Below are 20,711 nucleotides of genomic sequence, written 5' to 3' on the forward strand. Positions count from 1 at the left end.
GGGAGAACTGATGAGCTGAATCTCTACAAGGAAACATAAGCACAAGCATTCACATGAAAAAGAGACATCCTGTCTTTCAGTCACCTATCAATTTAATCAAATACAAACATGAGTACATCAGCAGCAAGACAAGAAGAGGAACTGTAATTATGGAATGATATGAACACATATCTCTACTCAGATCAGCTTTAGGGCCAGGATGATAAATGCAGGAATTATATTCCTATCAGCTAGAGATCTCCAATAGTCTGCTGCTTGGACACACCACACACACACACACTTGAGGCGAATGTCACAAAGCACGATTAAGGAGTTAGCCACCTAACTTTGATAAACAGATATACTGTAGCTCTTGATTTTCTGGTTCCAGATCCGGCTTTGTGATAAACCCCCCTGGAGTTACACACACAGTACAGCAACCTGTAAGAATCATACTACACCACACAGAAGCACTAGTCTGGGAGCCAGACTGACAGTTCCTGCATTAACAACACTGTTGCCAATGACAACACGCTGACATAAGCAGAGAAAGACAGACTGGTATCCAGGCTACAAAAAAGAAAAAAATATGATCAAGTTTATTTCAAATCATAGGGGCAGTCATTCAGATAATGTAAATCAGTCTTGGTGTATGAATCAGCATGTAACTCATACATATTTTTACCTCCAACAATGATAACAGATATTGTTCTTTACTGTACAGAGGGCATTCAATGAGGAAACGGATAGCGATAGTATAATTCTTTAAGCCAGTGGTTGACTACTACTGTAAATAGCATTAGAGCATGATACAGCCATTCTCCACCAGTAGATATGTATTAGCCTAGGCCCAAGATGTGTGGCTTCACTGATTATTAAATCAACATGCTAGTACTCATGAAAAACGACCATGGGTAATTAGGTTATCAACATGCAGACAGATTGTTGTTTTACAATAGTGGTTCCGCCTAAAAACAAATCCAGTGCATGAACTTAACTTGAACTATAGTATATCCATGATGACCCCTATCATAACCATCAATACACTTTGAGAATGTTAAAGCGTAAAAATAATATATATTACACAAAAGTCCTGATTCATTAGCACACTATCAGTCAATGATTATGACCTTGATGACACATGTAGTAGGCTACATGAGAGATGTCTAGCTTTGAGGCAACAGTAACACACTGCAATAAATAAACTCATCATAACACAAATACATTTATGACACACACAGCCACTAACATATCACCAGTTTGGTATACATACACCTCAAAAGAAAATCTCAAATATTTTCAGTCTACAACCCTGTGTCATTTGTAGACAACAACATATTGTAAGTATGTATTGGACAATAAAAAGTGCTTAGCTATGATTTTGTTCTCTTAGAAATCAAACCGTAACAACTGAAGTGCAGAACCTAGAGACTACAGTGGTGAATAATGTTTTAGTCCACCACCAAAGTCCAAAGAGTAGTAAGTGACATTTCAATAGCTCTACAATAGTGTAAAATAAAAATCATAAAAATATGATTGGAATGTACTTGTTCTTTACAATTTATCATTTCAATTGGCAAGCCTAATCAAGAACTTCAGTTTGCAATACAATATTCATAGAAAATAAAAATACTAAATAACTACATTTTTTCCTCCTTGTCTCCTACATCTGTGCTAGTCAACCGTTACCCGACAGTGAGATACCACATGTTGACTTGTTCACCAGTTGTGTGTATGTTTGATGACTCTAGGATCCTATAAGGTACAGGTAACTGCCAAAATAAATGGAAACACTTGAGTAAACGAGGGATACATAGTATATTGAAAGCAGGTGCTTCCACACAGGTGTGGTTCTTGAGTTAATTAAGCAATTAACATCCCATCATGCTTAGGGTCATGTATAAAAATGCTCAGTTGCCCATTATTTTGGCTACCATGGCTAGAAGAGATCTCAGTGCCTTTGAAAGAGGGGTCTCAAATGAGCATATTAAAGTGTGTGTGTCTCAATCCCCAGATCTCAACCCAATTGAACACTTATGGGAGATTCTGGAGCGGCGTCTGAGACAGCGTTTTCCACCACCAGCAACAAAACACAAAATTATGGAATTTCTTGTGGAAGAATGGTGTTGCATCCCTCCAATAGAGTTCTAGACACTTAGAACATGTATAATCTATATCAAGGTGCATTGAAGCTATTCTGGCAGCTTGTTGGCCCAATGCCCTATTAAGACACTGTTGGTGTTTCCTTTATTTTGGCAGTTATCTGTATGTACAGTAGGCTATGACCCTTCTGACACCTCAACTGAAACAGGGTCCACCCAGAGACAGGGCTATTCTGCCCTCCACATGTTGCTGCTATGTCCAGCAGCTAACAAGCAAAGAGACAATCCAAACAACAGGATGAGTGGTATAAACGTTGGGACCTTCTTGAGTTGCATGATTATATTAGAGTCTTCCATCTTGCTACTGTACATACTCCAGGTTACATAGCTCACTGATATTCATAGAACAACCCAGTAAATTGTCAAAAAATGTTATTTTACAATTGGTTTACAAACCTATTTTTTCATGCTTTCCGTTTGCCGTAGTGAAAGCTACAATATGATTACGAGGAAGGCACTTAAATATAATCTTTATAATTGCCCGACTAGCTGTATTTGTTGTTCAGCAGGTAGCCTACACAGAATTCCCTTTACTACGGACCCATTGTTATAAATATAATAAACCAAAGAATATAGGGAATTATGTATGCACAATAACATTTTCGTTCACGTTCTAAAATTGATTTCCAGAGTTTGACATACTGTAGGTAAGGGGGATCCATAAAACAAAAAAAACTGCTCTTTCATAGTCCTGATACAGCATGCACACCTTTGTCCTCTTTAAGGTGTCTCCACTGAAATTCTTTCCATCCATATCAGCAGCCAGTGTAGATCTCTTCCTCTGCACATTTAGTCACCAAGAGGGACAAGGGCAGGCAAGAAAGGCCTGGTATTTCTAGGTTCTGTGGATGTTGCTCAGCTGTTGTTGTAGGTTCTTTAGGTTGTTGTTATTCTTGTGGACATTACCTCCTCCTCTCAGTATGATTGCCACCAGGATGTAAGCGCTCACCTGATAGGTGGATGGAGCTCCATGATGCTCCAATGTCAACGATGACCTTCAGGACACCACTGGAGTCATGTCCCAGAGCTGTAGACACAAGCATAAAGGTGACCGACCGGCTCGATTCGGTTTTATGTAGCAACATTTGAAATTGTGCTTTTTACATTGAATAAAAGTAGAGACTCAGAGCTAGAAAATGGTATATCATACACTACAGTTGAGGAACAATGGGAAAGTAATTATGTCATGAAAGTTGATAAACTTGTAACCTCACTTTTGAGAAAATGGCCTTTGAATCTGCAGGTAGCTAACCAACCAGGTTCAATGTTAGCTAGCTAACATTAGACTATAACTAGCCAAGCAAATGGCTCTGAGATACGAATAATAAGATCATACACGTAACATTACCTAGTGAGCCAGCCAGCTAACGTTAGCTAGCTATCTAACAGTACACTTTAACATGAAATGAAAACGACTGTCAAAATCAGAAACGTGTAATATCTGAAAATGTAGCTAGCTAGACTATCTTACCCGTATACATCATGGTTGGATGCTTCTCCCTGTCACGGATGCCATGGTTGCCCTTAGTTTGAAGATGTAATCCGGAGACAGGTGTCTCCTTAGCTATCATACCCTAATTCCACTGATTTCAAAACTCGGTCCTCCAGAAAGTGGAGAGCAACACTTATGCAGTTCTAGTAAGCAATATTTTTTTTTTAAGCCACATCAGACATAATTACCTACACATACTGACCAGCTCAAATAGACAGAAGCATGCTATATGGCAGACCAATCTGAACTCATCTCTCTGCATGTCCAGGTCACTCATTATCTCAGCCAATCATGGCTAGCAGGAAGGTTGCTGTCTTTTTCTGTGGCTAAACCAACTAGGCTCGTAATTTAACCATTTTATTAGTATTTACAGATGGCATACAAGTCTGTTATTAAGGCACATTAAAGTTCACGTTCCAGAAGGCATTTCTGCCAATAAACACATTTTGATAAAAATAAAAAAAAGTTTCCTGTGAAGTAGTGACCCGCGACATACGCCTAGTTTCCTGAAACTAAGGTGTACAAAAAAAACACTGCCTCCTTCATACACGTATACGCACTGTCATTAAAGGTCATTGTATCAATGCATCCCATTTCCTGTATTAGGCTACGTTTACACAGGCAATTCCAATTCTGATATTTTCTTCACTAATTGGCCTTTAGACCAATCAGCTCAACTCAAAAAAATATATCTGATGTGAAAAGATCTGTGATTGGTCAAAAGACCAGTTAGTGGAAAAAACATCAGAATTGGGCTGCCTTGTCTAAACGCTGCCTTAAAGACATAGTGTCTGTCTCACCTTGACAACCTTGTCTGCCCCAGAGGTCAGCAGCCAGCCTGTGGTAGGCTCGTAGTGCATGTAAACTATGCTATGTTTGCTGTCATGGAATGTCGCCGTGGGCGCCCGGCTGTAAGACAGGGGGTGGGGGGGAAAACACTTATCACCATGGGAACAAACTATAGGAAAAGATGTGATGACCAGAGGATGTTATTTGAGGATTTTTTGTGCAGTCGTGTGTGCGTGCGTGTTACTCACTCCTCGTCCGTGATGGACTCGTGGCAGCTGTCACACACCCGCACCTCGAACTCGAAGCCCATGAGAGGGATGGTGGAGCGCTTGGCCGAGCACTTCCCACACACTGCCTGCCCACACTTCCTGCAGTGGTGCTGGGGGAGAGGAGATAGGAGACACTGAGCCTTGGGTTCGGCCTACTCGGCTTGCAGATAAGGCCATTGTGCATCCATCTCACTTGCCCTCACTCATGTAGTCAATCAGCGGAGGCCACACCAGGGCTATATTTCTGCATTTCACACTGCCATAGAGGGTTTGGTTGTTTAGCAACAAAACTGACGAGTGTGCGCAATTATGGGGCAAAACAGGCGGGGTTGGCTTAGATTGTTCACAACATGTAAACTATATTTTGTCTCCAATATTTATTGAAAACAAATTCATTTGCACAATGAGCACTTGTTGTCTTTCAAATACATCGTTACGGTTGTTGGTTTGCTAGCAAATGTTTTGCCATATTAGCATAGACATGACATCAGTCAAAACAAGACATGGTATCAAGAACAAGATAAAACTAGCTGAAACAAGCCATGATTCCCCGCATGGCAGCTTATTGTCATTGTTGCTAGTCATCTGGCCATCCAGAATCACAACAACAAACTTGTGCCCCATTGAAGCATGAGCATTGTTTTCGTGATGTTCTCAGCTAACCCATTTACAGGAACAACATTAACTATGTTTTTTTCCTGCCCTCTTGTGGACAATAGGTGAACTACACCCCACAGTGACAGTATGGAGCCCACTGTACCTGGCGCAGGCCGATCGTCTTACTGTCCCACATCTGTTTGAAGTTCCAGAAGAATGGCTGCTCACACTTCTGACACGAGTCACTGTCCAGCCACTCTGGGGTCTGAGGGAAGACAGACAGGTTGAAAACAGACCATAAATACTGCTCTAGAGTCAGCTTCTCCTTTCTCAATCCTACCTTTAACCATCAGGAGTTTTAAAAGGAAAGTAACACAGATTCAGTGCTTCGGTATAACCTAAGTGAGAGAAAGAGCCATAGGTAGTCTACACGGAACACTAATTTAATTCAGAGTTTGTCATACTCTCTCTGTACGTGTTCCTATGGCTGTGGTTTAAATCAGTCTATTTCAGGTACCCCTCCATTGTGACAGAAACAGCCCGACAAAGCACTCTTCCATACCATGTGGTCAATGACAGAGGTGACATTGCACTCACAGAGCTGTGACTGGCCCATATCTAGGGCTAGACAGATTCTATGGAAGAAAGGTGTGCATGTGTCTGAGGGACACAACGCTGCCCTGTGCTCCAGCTAATCCTATACACAGCCCTGCCCAACACTCAGGCCTCACTGCAGACTTAGCTCCATAGCACATACATTATGCCGCTCATTCTCCTTCCCTCACCCACTCTCTCCCTGAAAGTCCTATTGCATCCAAGCTCCTTAAGGTTTGTGGGGTGTGAACCTTTGAACCTTTCTACTTCACACACATCTCACTGCCTTGAGGTTTTGTCTTCCTCCCTCCTTTTTCTCCATCCCTCCATCTTTATCAGTCCATTCCTCCCTCACCTCCTGTCGGGTCAAGTCCATGTTCCAGATGACGATGCCTCCATCTGAGCTGCAGGAGATCAGCTGACGTGTGTGTGGCGCGTAGCATAGGCCCTGGACCTTCTCACTGCATTGTTAACACACACACAGGCAGTGGAACACGCCTAAGAGTATGTGGTACACAAACATTGTAGATTCTCCCCACCACCGCAATGACATCCCTGGTTGTGACATGAGTCACTTTACCCCTACTTTACAACTCTCCAACAACATGACTGAACGTTAAACAGCCTGGAGTTATGGATAATGACTGAACAGAAGCGCCCCAAAAGGAGACTACTAGGGGCATTTCAACAGTTTCTAAGACCGTATCATATAGATTAAAGGCCCATGTTTTTTTTATACATTTCCACACTATGAAGTTGGAATAATACTGTGAAAATTATGATAATGCCCTTTGAGTGTAAGAGCTGTTTGACAAGACCGCCTGAAATTTCTGCCTGTTTTGGTGGGATGGATTTTGGCCTGCCTGGTGAGATCACCAGGCGGTAAATTAATTAACAGACCAATAAGAAGGAGAGTTCCAAACCTCTGTCAATAACAGCTACTTTTCCCTTTTCTCCTCCCCACTCAGACCACTCCCAGACAGTCCTAGCTAAATTCTTTCTTGATAAATTGGTCTTTGCTAAGAAGCTATTTTTGCTTCTTTTTGACCATTTTAATTGAAAACAATTACAGTAAGGTACGTCATTGTTACCCAGAAATGATTTGATATTGAGATAAAAACTGCTGCATTGGGCCTTTAATACACTGCTCAAAAAAATAAAGGAACACTAAAATAACACATCCTAGATCTGAATGAATGAAATAATCTTATTAAATATTTTTTTCTTTACATAGTTGAGAATGTGCTGACAACAAAATCACACAATAATTATCAATGGAAATCTGGAGGTTTGGATTTGGAGTCACCCTCAAAATTAAAGTGAAAACCACACTACAGGCTGATCCAACTTTGATGTAATGTCCTTAAAACAAGTCAAAATGAGGCTCAGTAGTGTGTGTGGCCTCCACGTGCCTGTATGACCTCCCTACAACGCCTGGGCATGCTCCTGATGAGGTGGCGGATGGTCTTCTGAGGGATCTCCTCCCAGACCTGGACTAAAGCATCCGCCAACTCCTGGACAGTCTGTGTTGCAACGTGGCGTTGGTGGATGGAGTGAGACATGATGTCCCAGATGTGCTCAATTGGATTCAGGTCTGGGGAACGGGCAGGCCAGTCCATAGCATCAATGCCTTCCTCTTGCAGGAACTGCTGACACACTCCAGCCACATGAGGTCTAGCATTGTCTTGCATTAGGAGGAACCCAGGGCCAACCGCACCAGCATATGGTCTCACAAGGGGTCTGAGGATCTCATCTCGGTACCTAATGGCAGTCAGGCTACCTCTGGCGAGCACATGGAGGGCTGTGCGGCCCCCCAAAGAAATGTCACCCCACACCATGACTGACCCACCGCCAAACCGGTCATGCTGGAGGATGTTGCAGGCAGCAGAACGTTCTCCACGGCGTCTCCAGACTCTGTCACGTCTGTCACATGTGCTCAGTGTGAACCTGCTTTCATCTGTGAAGAGCACAGGGCGCCAGTGGCGAATTTGCCAATCTTGGTGTTCTCTGGCAAATGCCAAACGTCCTGCACGGTGTTGGGCTGTAAGCACAACCCCCACCTGTGGACGTCGGGCCCTCATACCACCCTCATGGAGTCTGTTTCTGACCGTTTGAGCAGACACATGCACATTTGTGGCCTGCTGGAGGTCATTTTGCAGGGCTCTGGCAGTGCTCCTCCTGCTCCTCCTTGCACAAAGGCGGAGGTAGCAGTCCTGCTGCTGGGTTGTTGCCTTCCTACGGCCTCCTCCACGTCTCCTGGTGTACTGGCCTGTCTCCTGGTAGCGCCTCCATGCTCTGGACACTACGCTGACAGACACAGCAAACCTTCTTGCCACAGCTCGCATTGATGTGCCATCCTGGATGAGCTGCACTACCTGAGCCACTTGTGTGGGTTGTAGACTCCGTCTCATGCTACCACTAGAGTGAAAGCACCGCCAGCATTCAAAAGTGACCAAAACATCAGCCAGGAAGCATAGGAACTGAGAAGTGGTCTGTGGTCATCACCTGCAAAACCAGTCCTTTATTGGGGGTGTCTTGCTAATTGCCTATAATTTCCACCTGTTGTCTATTCCATTTGCACAACAGCATGTGACATTTATTGTCAATCAGTGTTGCTTCCTAAGTGGACAGTTTGATTTCACAGAAGTGTGATTGACTTGGAGTTACATTGTGTTATTTAAGTGTTCCCTTTATTTTTTTGAGCAGTGTATATTGGGGTTTTAATACTACAATGGAGACTACATTTGAAGACTGTATTGGATGACTCTGTTGAGGTTCAGTGTGTGAATCTTACTTGTGTCCCTGAAGTTCGATGGCGGTACCTTTGCGTCCCCCGATGTCCCACATGATGATGGAGTGATCGGAGCTGCCGGAAAACAACACTCTCTGGACCGGGTCCCAACACAGCGCTGTCACATTGCCTAAAGAGAGCAGAACACATAACACACATTCCATCACTGGATCTTAAACTTGACCTGGTCAAGTGGAACAAACACAAGAAACTAAAAGGCCTCAATGATTAGAAAGTGGACAAAAGTGACTCTGAGCAAATTCAAGTTGATTTAGACAAAGTTGAATTTTAAGAAAGCAAATTCAATAAACAGACTTTCTCAATAATTGCCAAGTCTTTTGCTTTTAATGAACCACAATTCATCCCTCTTGAGCCATGCTAGAGCACCCCCTTATGTCTAATTCAAAGGGAAATATGTTCCAGTGCTTTTCACAGGCAGATATTTGCATAATGACAAACATTTGTAACCCTACTGATAACAGACAGGCCTGGAATAGTGGTGATGTCAGCAACATTGTCAGTCACACGCTCTTCTGTCAATATAGGAAGTAGAGGAGATGTGAGAGTGCTAAAACAACTGACCCCAGATCAGAACAGAGGGTTTATAAATAGCTGTGAGGGTTGTCCTCTGGAGTGTACAATGTCCCACACTACACCTCTGTCACTGCTGGCGAGTGGCCGAGTGGCCAGGAGGGACAATCAGTTGGGGTGAAAACATGGAAATAAATAAAGTGGGTAATAGACCGATTTATAAAATCTCCATGATTTTTGAAGACCTGGGTCTAAAATAGTATGTGTTTTCTTTCAAATATTTAGGGGCTTTATTTTGCTTCCTCTGCGTATTGGAACCAATGGAGTAGTCCCAAAAGGTGGTGTTTCGAGGATGGGGTACTATGGGGTACTATAGGTAGGGGACGAGTGTTGTTTTGTAACATGGGGCGTAGTAGTAGTACCCGTGTGTCCTTTGAAGGTGGTGACCAGACTACAGCTGTCCTGCTCCAGCTTTAGGATGGTCACCTGACCAGAGTAGTCACCCACAAAGGCGTGCCTCGTCTCCACGTCGAACCTGGGAGGGGCACGGTCAAGGATGGTCTGCAGCAAAAACATGATAGTGGCAATGACCGTTTAACTCAACTGTTTGCATCTGAGCAACTTGACGGATTTGCACACACTGTATTTATTCTATTCAATCAGTGTTAACTGGTTGAAACCTACTCGTATCTGATCTGTATGTGGTTCATTCTATTCAGTGAAGGACTGACTGCATTATACTTCTTAATTTCCAACAAAAACAATCCACATCAGTAAACTTACCACCACAGTTAGCTGTTCATTAGCTACAAAATCATATGTATTTAGTCTCAGATCTCAAGAGAGACCTTTCAGTGAGAGGCCAGAATGATAACAAAGCAATCAACAGAGAGAAAAAAATAAGACAAATCTTTTCACAGAGCATAATCTAATTTCTCCTCCTTCTGAAAAGGGTTGCTGTACTAATCTGATTCCAGGCTAACTCAGAACTGTGGTTGTTTAGACAAATTTGCTGGATGATATACTAAAGAAAATACACATTCCAAGTAGTTCTTTCATTTCAACAATTTTGAATAACATACAATGACTGCTCTGGGTTTGTAAAAAGGCATACAAAGCCAAAACAAACAAGATGGCTGCCATATGTCCGAACATCGTTTTGTTTGTTGTATTTAACATTGGAATTGTTTATCCCTGTCTTTGAAGCATAAGTCAGTCTTAAGACCTCACATAGCTAGTTGGTATTGAGAGCCCTCCACAGCGGAGTGGACCCAAACCTTTTATCTCGACCATTACAGAAATCTCCCGGACCATTGCCTTGGACTGCATGACTGAAGGCTATCGTTAGCCTCCCCCATTAAGAAAAGCTACTGGGACGCTTATCTGGCTCCCTCTCTGGTCTACTGCATCGTGGGAGAAAGCGGCAGAGGGCCATGTCCCCCCATAGCGCCTTGTTGTCATAAAAAAATACACTTGTTTGAGGTGAAGGAGACACAGTCAAGTGCTGTTATCACTTGAAATATTGTCTGTGGCTTTACACTTCACACACAGGTAGTATTTGTTAAGATATTTGTGACATAGCAACTACGGCTGGAATTGCCAGGGACCTCACGATACAATATTATCACGATACTTGGGTGCCGATACGATATTTTATTGCGACTTGATGTTCCAAACATATTGCTCACTATACGTCTTCTGCAGAGAGACAAGAGAGAGCACGAGAAAACTAGTTTTGATCAGTCAGGGAAATAAAAAAGTGCTGAAATCATGTTGGCTCAGTATTTAAAAAGAAGGGATGAAAAATACCTGAATTTTTCATACAGCCGACTAGCGCTAGCTAACGCTACCTACAGTAGCATATTATTCAAAAAAAAAAAAAAAAATAATATTATTTTTGACAAATCGATACTTGGAATCAAATATCATTCAAAACTCATATTGCGATATGTAACTGTAATGATTTCCCCCCCAATCACTAATAGCAACAGCATGTGAATAGAACAGAATGAATAGAATAAAATAGAATAGAGAAATATGGTTTGTAACAGCCGAAGGATACTGTAGTCCAGAGACCCAGGCGGTGGTGCGGTATAACCCAAGCTGTGTTCCACTCTCAGAGCAGTGCCAGGTGAAGTTCTTGTCCTGTCCTGTACTGAGGACCCACTCCATCTCCAACACAAACAGCACCACTGTCACTCTGCCCTGGTGGGCTGACACAGAACACACACAATGTCATGTTAATAAACAAAAGATACTGGTGTAAATATGACCATAGACTGTCATATACTGTACATAGTATAACAGTAGACAGATTGGTGTTCTTCGCATCCTTTAAAATTGATCAAAACAGACAAGATTGCAGTCGTACAGTAGAACTGTTGGCAGCAAGCTCAATCTTAGTATATTGCTTTTAGAGGCCTTGTAGCTAAAACCAACCAAAGCACCATGAATAGAAAAAACATCCATTATTTTGCCAGGTTTCATCCCTTCCTGCCATTGACCAGAGTCAGCTGAGTCACACAAAGAACACAGCCTGTGCCCACACTTCCCATCTCACCCAGATAGGTCTGTGCCGGGGTCATCTTGTTGTAGTCTTCTGACAGGATGAACTCCTGAAACACAAGAAGTATGTCACTCACTGGTTTTCCCAAGAAAAAGCACAATATTTATTTGATATGGACATACTTTTAGGTCAAAGTTACACAATGCTTGAAATTACCTTCTGATGCAAAAGGAAGTGCTTAGGTTTAGCAAAGTATATCCATGTTAATTTTAGGCTATTTAGCCAATTAATAAAAAATGAATGCAATTATTCTATAATAACCCATCTAGACTCAATTTCACAGTGCAACTGCCTGGGTGACCAAGCCATTCCAGTAGATTAGACATATTTAGTATCCCTGTGTTGATTGATCCACCTAACTGCTTAGCCAATCATGCGGAAGATTAGGCTACTCAGAGACGCAACCCCTTTGGCAGTATCGATCAGTGCTGGTGTCTGGAGAAGCAAAGATTCAGAGCGAGAGAGTAAGAGAGACAGTAGCTAGCTACTCAGTGACCCACTAAATGTTAAACATGAAATCATGAATTGAACCAGCCCAACCAGCCCCCAATCTGGCCCTGGGGTATGGGCTTTGGTATGTGTATCAAGGTTGACTGTGGGATAAGGCTGGATGCTTGGTATAAAAGTATGTCACGCCCAATCATGAGTGTATCTTAGACAACAGAAACAGTCACTTACAGAGATGGTTCCATTCTCCATCCCCACAGACAGCCTCCTGGTCTCTGGGTTAAAGGACATACAGGAGCAAGAAGCTAAGAAGAGAAAGGAAATGACAAGTCTAAGAAAATGTGTGCAACGTATACGAGTGTGGGGTGTCTCCACTCTCCAGTGCCATTGCAATGTGCTTTGAGGGGAAAATCACTGACTGGGCTAGTGACTACATGATGGAATGTCTTGCACAACATGCAGAGAGAAAACACAAGGGAAGTAGGGAACATGTCAAAAGGAAGATGATTACTTGCAGTACACTTTAGGAAATGAAACTGAAGAGGGTGGTGACTTTATGAATGACTGAAGACAGCCTTTCCAGACAGGCACATGCATTTCTATTGGAATCACAATGTGGAATGCATTTAAAACGTAAAAGCCTGCCAGGTACAATAAACCCAGCAGTAAAGATGCATCAGTTATTCATTAAAGGCCCAGTAAGTCAAAAGTGATTTTCCTGTGTTTTATACATTTCCACACTATGGAGGTTGGAATAGCCTAATACTGTGAAATTGTGAACATTATGATAATGTCCGATTAGTGTAAGAGCTGTTTGAAAAGACCGTCTGAAATGTCAGCCAGTTTTGTTGGGATGGAGATTTGGCCTGGCTGGTGACTAGAGCTAGGACGATAAACCGAAAATGATCGACACCAACCAAACCGACCACTTACAGTGCATTCGGAAAGTATTCAGACCCCTTGACTTTTTCCACATTTTGTTACGTTACAGTCTTACTCTAAAATGGACTTCAATTTTTTTCCTCATCAATCTACACACAATACCCCATAATGACAAAGCAAAAACAGGTTTTTAGAAATTTTTGCAAATGTATTACAAATAAAAAACTGAAATACCTTTTTTACATAAGTATTCAGACCCTTTGCAATGAGACTTGAAATTGAGCTCAGGTGCATGCTGCTTCCATTGATCATCCTTGAGATGTTTTTACAACTTGATTGGAGTCCACCTGTGGTAAATTCAATTGATTGGACATGATTTGGAAAGGCACACACCTGTCTATATAAAGGTTGCACAGTTGACAGTGCATGTCAGAGCAAAAACCAAGCCATGAGGTCGAGGGGAACTGTCCGTAGAGCTCCGAGACAGGATTGTGTCGAGGCACAGATCTGTGGAAGGGTACCAAAACATTTCTGCAGCATTGAAGGTCCCCAAGAACACAGTGGCCTCCATCATTCTTAAATTGAAGAAGTTTGGAACCACCAAGACTCTTCCTATAGCTGGCCGCCCAACCAAACTTAGCAATCGGGGGAGAAGGGCCTTGGTCAGGGAGGTGACCAAGAACCCGATGGTTCTGACAGAGCTCCAGAGTGCCTCTGTGGAGATGGGAGAACCTTCCAGAAGGACAACCATCTCTGCAGCACTCCACCAATCAGGCCTTTATGGTAGAATGGCCAGACATAAGCCACTCCTCAGTAAAAGGCACATGATAGCCTGAATGCCAATCATCACGTCTGGAGGAAACCTGGCACCATCCCTACGGTGAAGTATGGTGGTGGCAGCATCATGCTGTGGGGATGTTTTTCAGCGGCAGGGACTGGGAGACTAGTCAGGATCGAGGGAAAGATTAACGGAGCAAAGTACAGAGAGATCCTTGATGAAAACCTGCTCCAGAGCGCACAGGACCTCAGACTAGGGCGAAGGTTCACCTTCCAACAGGACAACGACCCTAAGCACACAGCCAAGACAATGCAGGAGTGGCTTCGGGACAAGTCCTTGAGTGGCCCAGCCAGAGCCCGGACTTGAACCCGATCTAACATTTCTGGAGAGACCTGAAAATAGCTGTGAAGCGACACTCCTCATCCAACCTGACAGAGCTTGAGAGGATCTGCATAGAAGAATGGGAGAAACTCCCCAAATACAGGTGTGCCAAGTTTGTAGCGTCATACCCAAGAAGACTATAGGCTGTAATCACTACCAAAGGTGCTTTAACAAAGTACTGAGTAAAAGGTCTGAATACTATCTGTTTTTACTGTATTTTTTATTTTTTTGCAAAGAAGAAAATTAAAAAAACAGTTTTTGCCTTGTCATTATGGGGTATTGTGTGTAGATTGATGAGCAAACATTTTTTTAAATCAATTTTAGAATAAGGCTGTAATTAACAAAATGTGGAAAAAGTCAAGAGGTCTGAATACTTTATGAATGCACTGTATCGTGGATATTTTGCTGATATTGTTCATTACGATAAATAACCTATAGGGCCCTACTAGAGATATGTGAAGCTCGAAATGAAATAAGTTAGCTAATATGGGTGATTGTTAATGGGACAATTAATAGCTGCAACATTCAAAGTAGTAGTAGTTTTAAGGGTAATATACAAAATTAAAAAACTATGGTGCACATTAATGTTATAAACATATTGTTAAATGTATCGTTATCGTGATATTCAGTCAATTTAACTTGATATGGATTTCTGTCCATATTGCCCAGCTCTACCAGGCAGTAAATGAGTTAATAGACCAATAAGAAAGAGTTCCAAACCTCTCTGCCAATAACAGCTACTTTTATTCTCCCCATGCAGACCACTACCAGACAGTCCTAGCAAAATTATTGCTTGAGAAATTGCTCTTTGCTAAGAATATTTATTTTTTGACTATTTTAATTTATTTAGAATTACTTGATTGAATTACTCTGAAATTATTTGATAGAGATAAATACGGCTGCATTGGACCTTTAAACATTGGGTCAAACTGAAATATAGACTAAATGGTTGTTTACCTCATTCAAACTGGAACAGATGTTAAAACAGATTCCATACAGGCAGAAGAGCTGACTGTTCACAAAATGAGGCCAATGGAATAGCTAGGCCTAGGTGCCTAACTCTTTTATAAGCATTTTGCTACACCAGCGATAACATCTGCAAAATATGTGTACGCGACTAATCATTTTTTATAAGTAGGGCGAATCCATGCCAGCGTAGGCAGAAAATATTTTGGTATCTCAGATTGTTCTAGCAATTCTCACATAGAAACTTCACTGGGAGGAAGTATGTTTAACATCCTTTTTACATTTGTATCACAAACCATTTTTGAGAAAATCATGATAAAAGTGGCCATACAGTACCACAGTATGAGTCATAATACCCACAAAACAGGGAAATGGTTCCAATTGTTTTCCCACCATTCATTTTTCCCCATGGGGGATTTTCGAAACACTTCAAATAAGAGCTGTCTTTCATGTAGGCTTACCCTGGTGTGACGTTTTGATAACCGTGTAAATCTCTAGGACAAGTTGACTTTTATCAATATATTTGCTGGTAAATTCCCTCCTCACCCCAAAAAAAATGCTAATTGCTAATGTGGCAATCAAGAACTACAAATACCATGGTGATCTGGACGAGACAGCCGAATCGAGGCAAAGGTAAGAATCTCTGGATTAACTACAGTGGGGAAAAAAAGTATTTAGTCAGCCACCAATTGTGCAAGTTCTCCCACTTAAAAAGATGAGAGAGGCCTGTAATTTTCATCATAGGTACACGTCAACTATGACAGACAAAATGAGAAAAGAAAATCCAGAAAATCACATTGTAGGATTTTTAATGAATTTATTTGCATATTATGGTGGAAAATAAGTATTTGGTCAATAACAAAAGTTTCTCAATACTTTGTTATATACCCTTTGTTGGCAATGACACAGGTCAAACGTTTTCTGTAAGTCTTCACAAGGTTTTCACACACTGTTGCTGGTATTTTGGCCCATTCCTCCATGCAGATCTCCTCTAGAGCAGTGATGTTTTGGGGCTATCGCTGGGCAACACAGACTTTCAACTCCCTCCAAAGAGACTGGCTAGGCCACTCCAGGACCTTGAAATGCTTCTTACGAAGCCACTCCTTCGTTGCCCGGGCGGTGTGTTTGGGATCATTGTCATGCTGAAAGACCCAGCCACGTTTCATCTTCAATGCCCTTGCTGATGGAAGGAGGTTTTCACTCAAAATCTCACGATACATGGCCCCATTCATTCTTTCCTTTACACGGATCAGTCGTCCTGGTCCCTTTGCAGAAAAACAGCCCCGAAGCATGATGTTTCCACCCCTATGCTTCACAGTAGGTATGGTGTTCTTTGGATGCAACTCAGCATTCTTTGTCCTCCAAACACGACGAGTTGAGTTTTTACCAAAAAGTTCTATTTTGGTTTCATCTGACCATATGACATTCTCCCAATCCTCTTCTGGATCATCCAAATGCACTCTAGCAAACTTCAGACGGGCCTGGACATGTACTGGCTTAAGCAGGGGGACACGTCTTGCACTGCAGGATTTGAGTCCCTGGCGGCGTAGTGTGTTACTGATGGTAGGCTTTGTTACTTTGGTCCCAGCTCTCTGCAGGTCATTCACTAGGTCCCCCCGTGTGGTTCTGGGATTTTTGCTCACCGTTCTTGTGATCATTTTGACCCCACGGGGTGAGATCTTGCGTGGAGCCCCAGATCGAGGGAGATTATCAGTGGTCTTGTATGTCTTCCATTTCCTAATAATTGCTCCCACAGTTGATTTCTTCAAACCAAGCTGCTTACCTATTGCAGATTCAGTCTTCCCAGCCTGGTGCAGGTCTACAATTTTGTTTCTGGTGTCCTTTGACAGCTCTTTGGTCTTGGCCATAGTGGAGTTTGGAGTGTGACTGTTTGAGGTTGTGGACAGGTGTCTTTTATACTGATAACAAGTTCAAACAGGTGCCATTAATACAGGTAACGAGTGGAGGACAGAGGAGCCTCTTAAAGAAGAAGTTACAGGTCTGTGAGAGCCAGAAATCTTGCTTGTTTGTAGGTGACCAAATACTTATTTTCCACCATAATTTGCAAATAAATTCATTAAAAATCCTACAATGTGATTTTCTGGAGAAAAAAATTCTCAATTTGTCTGTCATAGTTGACGTGTACCTATGATGAAAATTACAGGCCTCTCTCATATTTTTAAGTGGGAGAACTTGCACAATTGGTGGCTGACTAAATACTTTTTTCCCCACTGTATCTAATGTTAGCTAAATGTAGTAATGAATAAATTAGCTACATTTCTTTAAAATGTACAATTCCGTGAACTGTCTTGTGCAAATTTTAAATTGACACAATACCTGTTTAGCAAAGGTTTCAGCTAGAGATGATGTGCAGGATCTTGCAGGGATTTGTAGTCTTGCATGTCTACTTTGATGCTAATTAGCATTTTCGAATATGAGAATAAATAGAGTCGAATATATTGATAAAAGTCACCTTGTCCGAGAGAGATTTACATGGTTATCAAAACATCACAAGGGTAAGCCTCCATAAAACACAGCCCTTATTTTAAGTGTTTCTAAAATCCCCAATGGGAAAAATGAATGGTGGAAAAACGATTGGAACCATTTCCCAGTTTGACCGCTAGGTTTTATGGGTATTATGACACCTCCACTGTGGGGCTCTATTTTAGGTCCTTTTTACACCTATACATGCCTCCTGTAAGACCCTATGATGCGTGATTTGTACATGATACAGACAACATCCTGGTGTCATTATACTCCTTATAGTGTGCTCTGAAATATGGAGTAGGTCTAGATTCTTAAATACACATTATTTTATTGAACAAGTCTTACAGGAGGCATGTATAGGTCTAAAACGGGCCTAAAATGGCACATTTCATTATGATTCCCCCCCCAAAAAAAATGTGGGATACAAATGTGACTCCCAATTAAGTTATTATGTGAGAATTGCCAGAACAATCGGAGATCCCAAACATATTTTCCGCTCTGCTCCTGTAGGTAATTGGGCCTCCTGTAGCTCCGTTGGTAGAGCATGGCGCTTGCAACGCCAGGGTTGTGGGTTCGATTCCCACGGGGGGGGCAGTATGAAAAATGTATGCACTCACTAAATGTAAGTCGCTCTGGATAAGAGCGTCTGCTAAATTACTCAAATGTAAATATAAATGTAATGAGAGGTGATGACTCACCTGGCATTGTGTGGTAAACGCTGGGCCAGTACTGGCCACTGTCTCTCTTCAGCCATATCCGGATCGTCCTGCGGGTCACATAAAGCCATTCTGGTTATGTATGGGTCGGGACTATCAAACTGCCATGACTGGAATCAGCCTGTGGGTGAGAATTTTACTGCGCACTAACAGAGAGATTACCAGTGGGATTTTATGTCAGCTGACTTTGACAAGCCTAGCTGTTTTTATGTAGTCTGCATGACAGTATATCAGTGTAGTCGATAGACAGACGATGTGGAAGTCAGCGATCTTTGCCGATTAAATTCAACTCCATATAAAACTACGTTTTATCAAAAACTACTGATTGTATTACAATGTATTACAAATAAAAAACTGAAATACCTTTTTTACATAAGTATTCAGACCCTTTGCAATGAGACTTGAAATTGAGCTCAGGTGCATGCTGCTTCCATTGATCATCCTTGAGATTCCTTCATCCTTGATGGCAGCACCCAAAGAATAGCCCGCAATTACACAAGACATTGTTCTGTAACGACATTGTTTTATGTGATGTCGGAGCTCAAATCCGCCCACACTAGTTGCCACTCAACTCCATCGTAAATGGCGAGTTGAGTTTAGTTGATAAGATATCTCTGCGTATTTTAGTTAAGAGAAACTATTTTCACACCACTTCGATACCTTAGTGACTTTTTCGTAACAGGTTATGAGAACTTATGCAGCAGGTTAGAAGATAGGTGAGGAACGCTCAACTCCGTTATCGTATATCGAGGCGGAGTTGAGTATTGATAATTGGTCGCGCGATTTGCTAGCAACAACATTGAGTCAGCATCAGTTGATACTTGTAAAAATGTACATTCTGAAAACTCTTGTACATATATATGCTTGTCCTGTACAACTGCGGGGGTTCTAAAATTCATACTTTTAGCGAATAAAACCACGGACTTTTTCCTCATAAGTCGGTGGTTGTATTTGATAAAAGTTGTTATTAAAAGTATGAATTTCAGAACCCCGCGGAAAGACCGCAATTGTAGGTACAGGCAGGCCTAACAGTTTTCAGAATTGACATTTTTACAAGTATCGACTGGTGGTGACGCAATGTTGTTGTTAGTAAATGGCGCGACCAGTTATCAATACTCAACTCCGCCTCGATGTAAGAACAGAGTTGAGCGTTGCTCGGCTAGTTAGAAGACTGAGGTTATGTTTAGGGAAATGGTTAGGTTTAGGCCTAGCGAAAATCCTCTCCTAACCTGCTACGAAAATGATTTAGTATCTTAGTGGCGTGAAAAGACTGTGACTTAGTTTTAACGCGGGGTGACAACGACCAGCCAGCCATGACGACCGTAACGTAAATACAACAAACTCGAGCAATGACAAAAGCCACTTATTAGCGATAGGGAGCTTATAGTGCAAAATCTATGTAATATTATATTTTACCTACTGTAGTCACGTATTTGACAACATGGTCTCAAACAGTATCATCCTACCTGTCCTCGGAGACGCTGATCACCCCGTCCTCCTTTGGAATTATGACCGCCGTGTTCACAACATCTTGGGAAGCCTCGATTTTGTTGAGCAGAACAGGCGTCCGAGTCTGCGGTTTGGGTTGTATTTCTGCCGCCATGCCGGAGGTATAGCCCTAGCTCCTTCGCCGGTTTTGGCTATCCGTAACATAACACCCTAGTCGAGCCGCATAGGTATTCGAGATTGTAACAGCACTTTGAACACAGCACACCGTGTGTTGTGACAGCCAAAGATGCTGCTAGTCAGCTGACCACTGAGTTCTTCTTCTTCTTTAGGATTGGGTTTGCGGATCGCATCCAACTTTTATGGGGCAAACACCGCCACCTATTGTACTGGAGTGTGAGGCCAGTCATACCTACATTAAATTATCTTCATTATTCCTGTTCCTCTAAGAAAGTGAAATAGAGCCCTAGACACCACTTCCCTCCCCCCACTACACCACACAAACCCCAACCCCGTCCAGCCTATCAAACCCTTTCACACAATCTCTCCCTATCTAAGTCATACAGTTCACAAAATATCAACACATGCTCCACCTTTTCCTCCACTTAACACTCATCACACAGACCTGTTTCATGTGTCCCTATCATCCACAACGTGGCATTCAAACCTGTGTGCCCAAACCGTAGTCTACTCCACACAACTTCCTCTCTCCTACATCCCATACTCCCCACCTCTTCCTTTACTGACCGGTGCAAGCGATAAAATTGCCTCCCCTTACTACTAGCATCCCACTCCCTTTGCCAAAGATCGAACCCTTTTGCCCGGATCAAGGACTTGA

At 42.2% G+C, this 20,711-nt stretch overlaps 1 protein-coding gene across 1 annotated transcript; it reads right to left on the reverse strand.

Annotated features, from left to right (window-relative positions):
• Positions 1-72: 72 nt before the first annotated feature.
• LOC311130001 (WD repeat and FYVE domain-containing protein 2) lies at positions 73-20,149 on the reverse strand. The gene is made up of 12 exons (XM_084162589.1): positions 19,894-20,149; positions 18,410-18,477; positions 12,449-12,522; positions 11,765-11,819; positions 11,267-11,417; positions 9,627-9,739; positions 8,677-8,803; positions 6,238-6,343; positions 5,452-5,553; positions 4,671-4,801; positions 4,434-4,542; positions 73-3,168 (listed from the first exon to the last, which is right to left on the reverse strand). Exons 1-12 carry the CDS (start codon positions 20,028-20,030, stop codon positions 3,139-3,141), a joined length of 1,203 nt encoding a protein of 400 aa, XP_084018715.1. The 5' UTR covers positions 20,031-20,149; the 3' UTR covers positions 73-3,138.
• Between the last annotated feature and the right edge of the window lie 562 nt (positions 20,150-20,711).

This window comes from Coregonus lavaretus, assembly GCF_964263955.1.
Source record: "Coregonus lavaretus genome assembly, chromosome: 5".
Classification (NCBI taxonomy): domain Eukaryota; kingdom Metazoa; phylum Chordata; class Actinopteri; order Salmoniformes; family Salmonidae; genus Coregonus; species Coregonus lavaretus.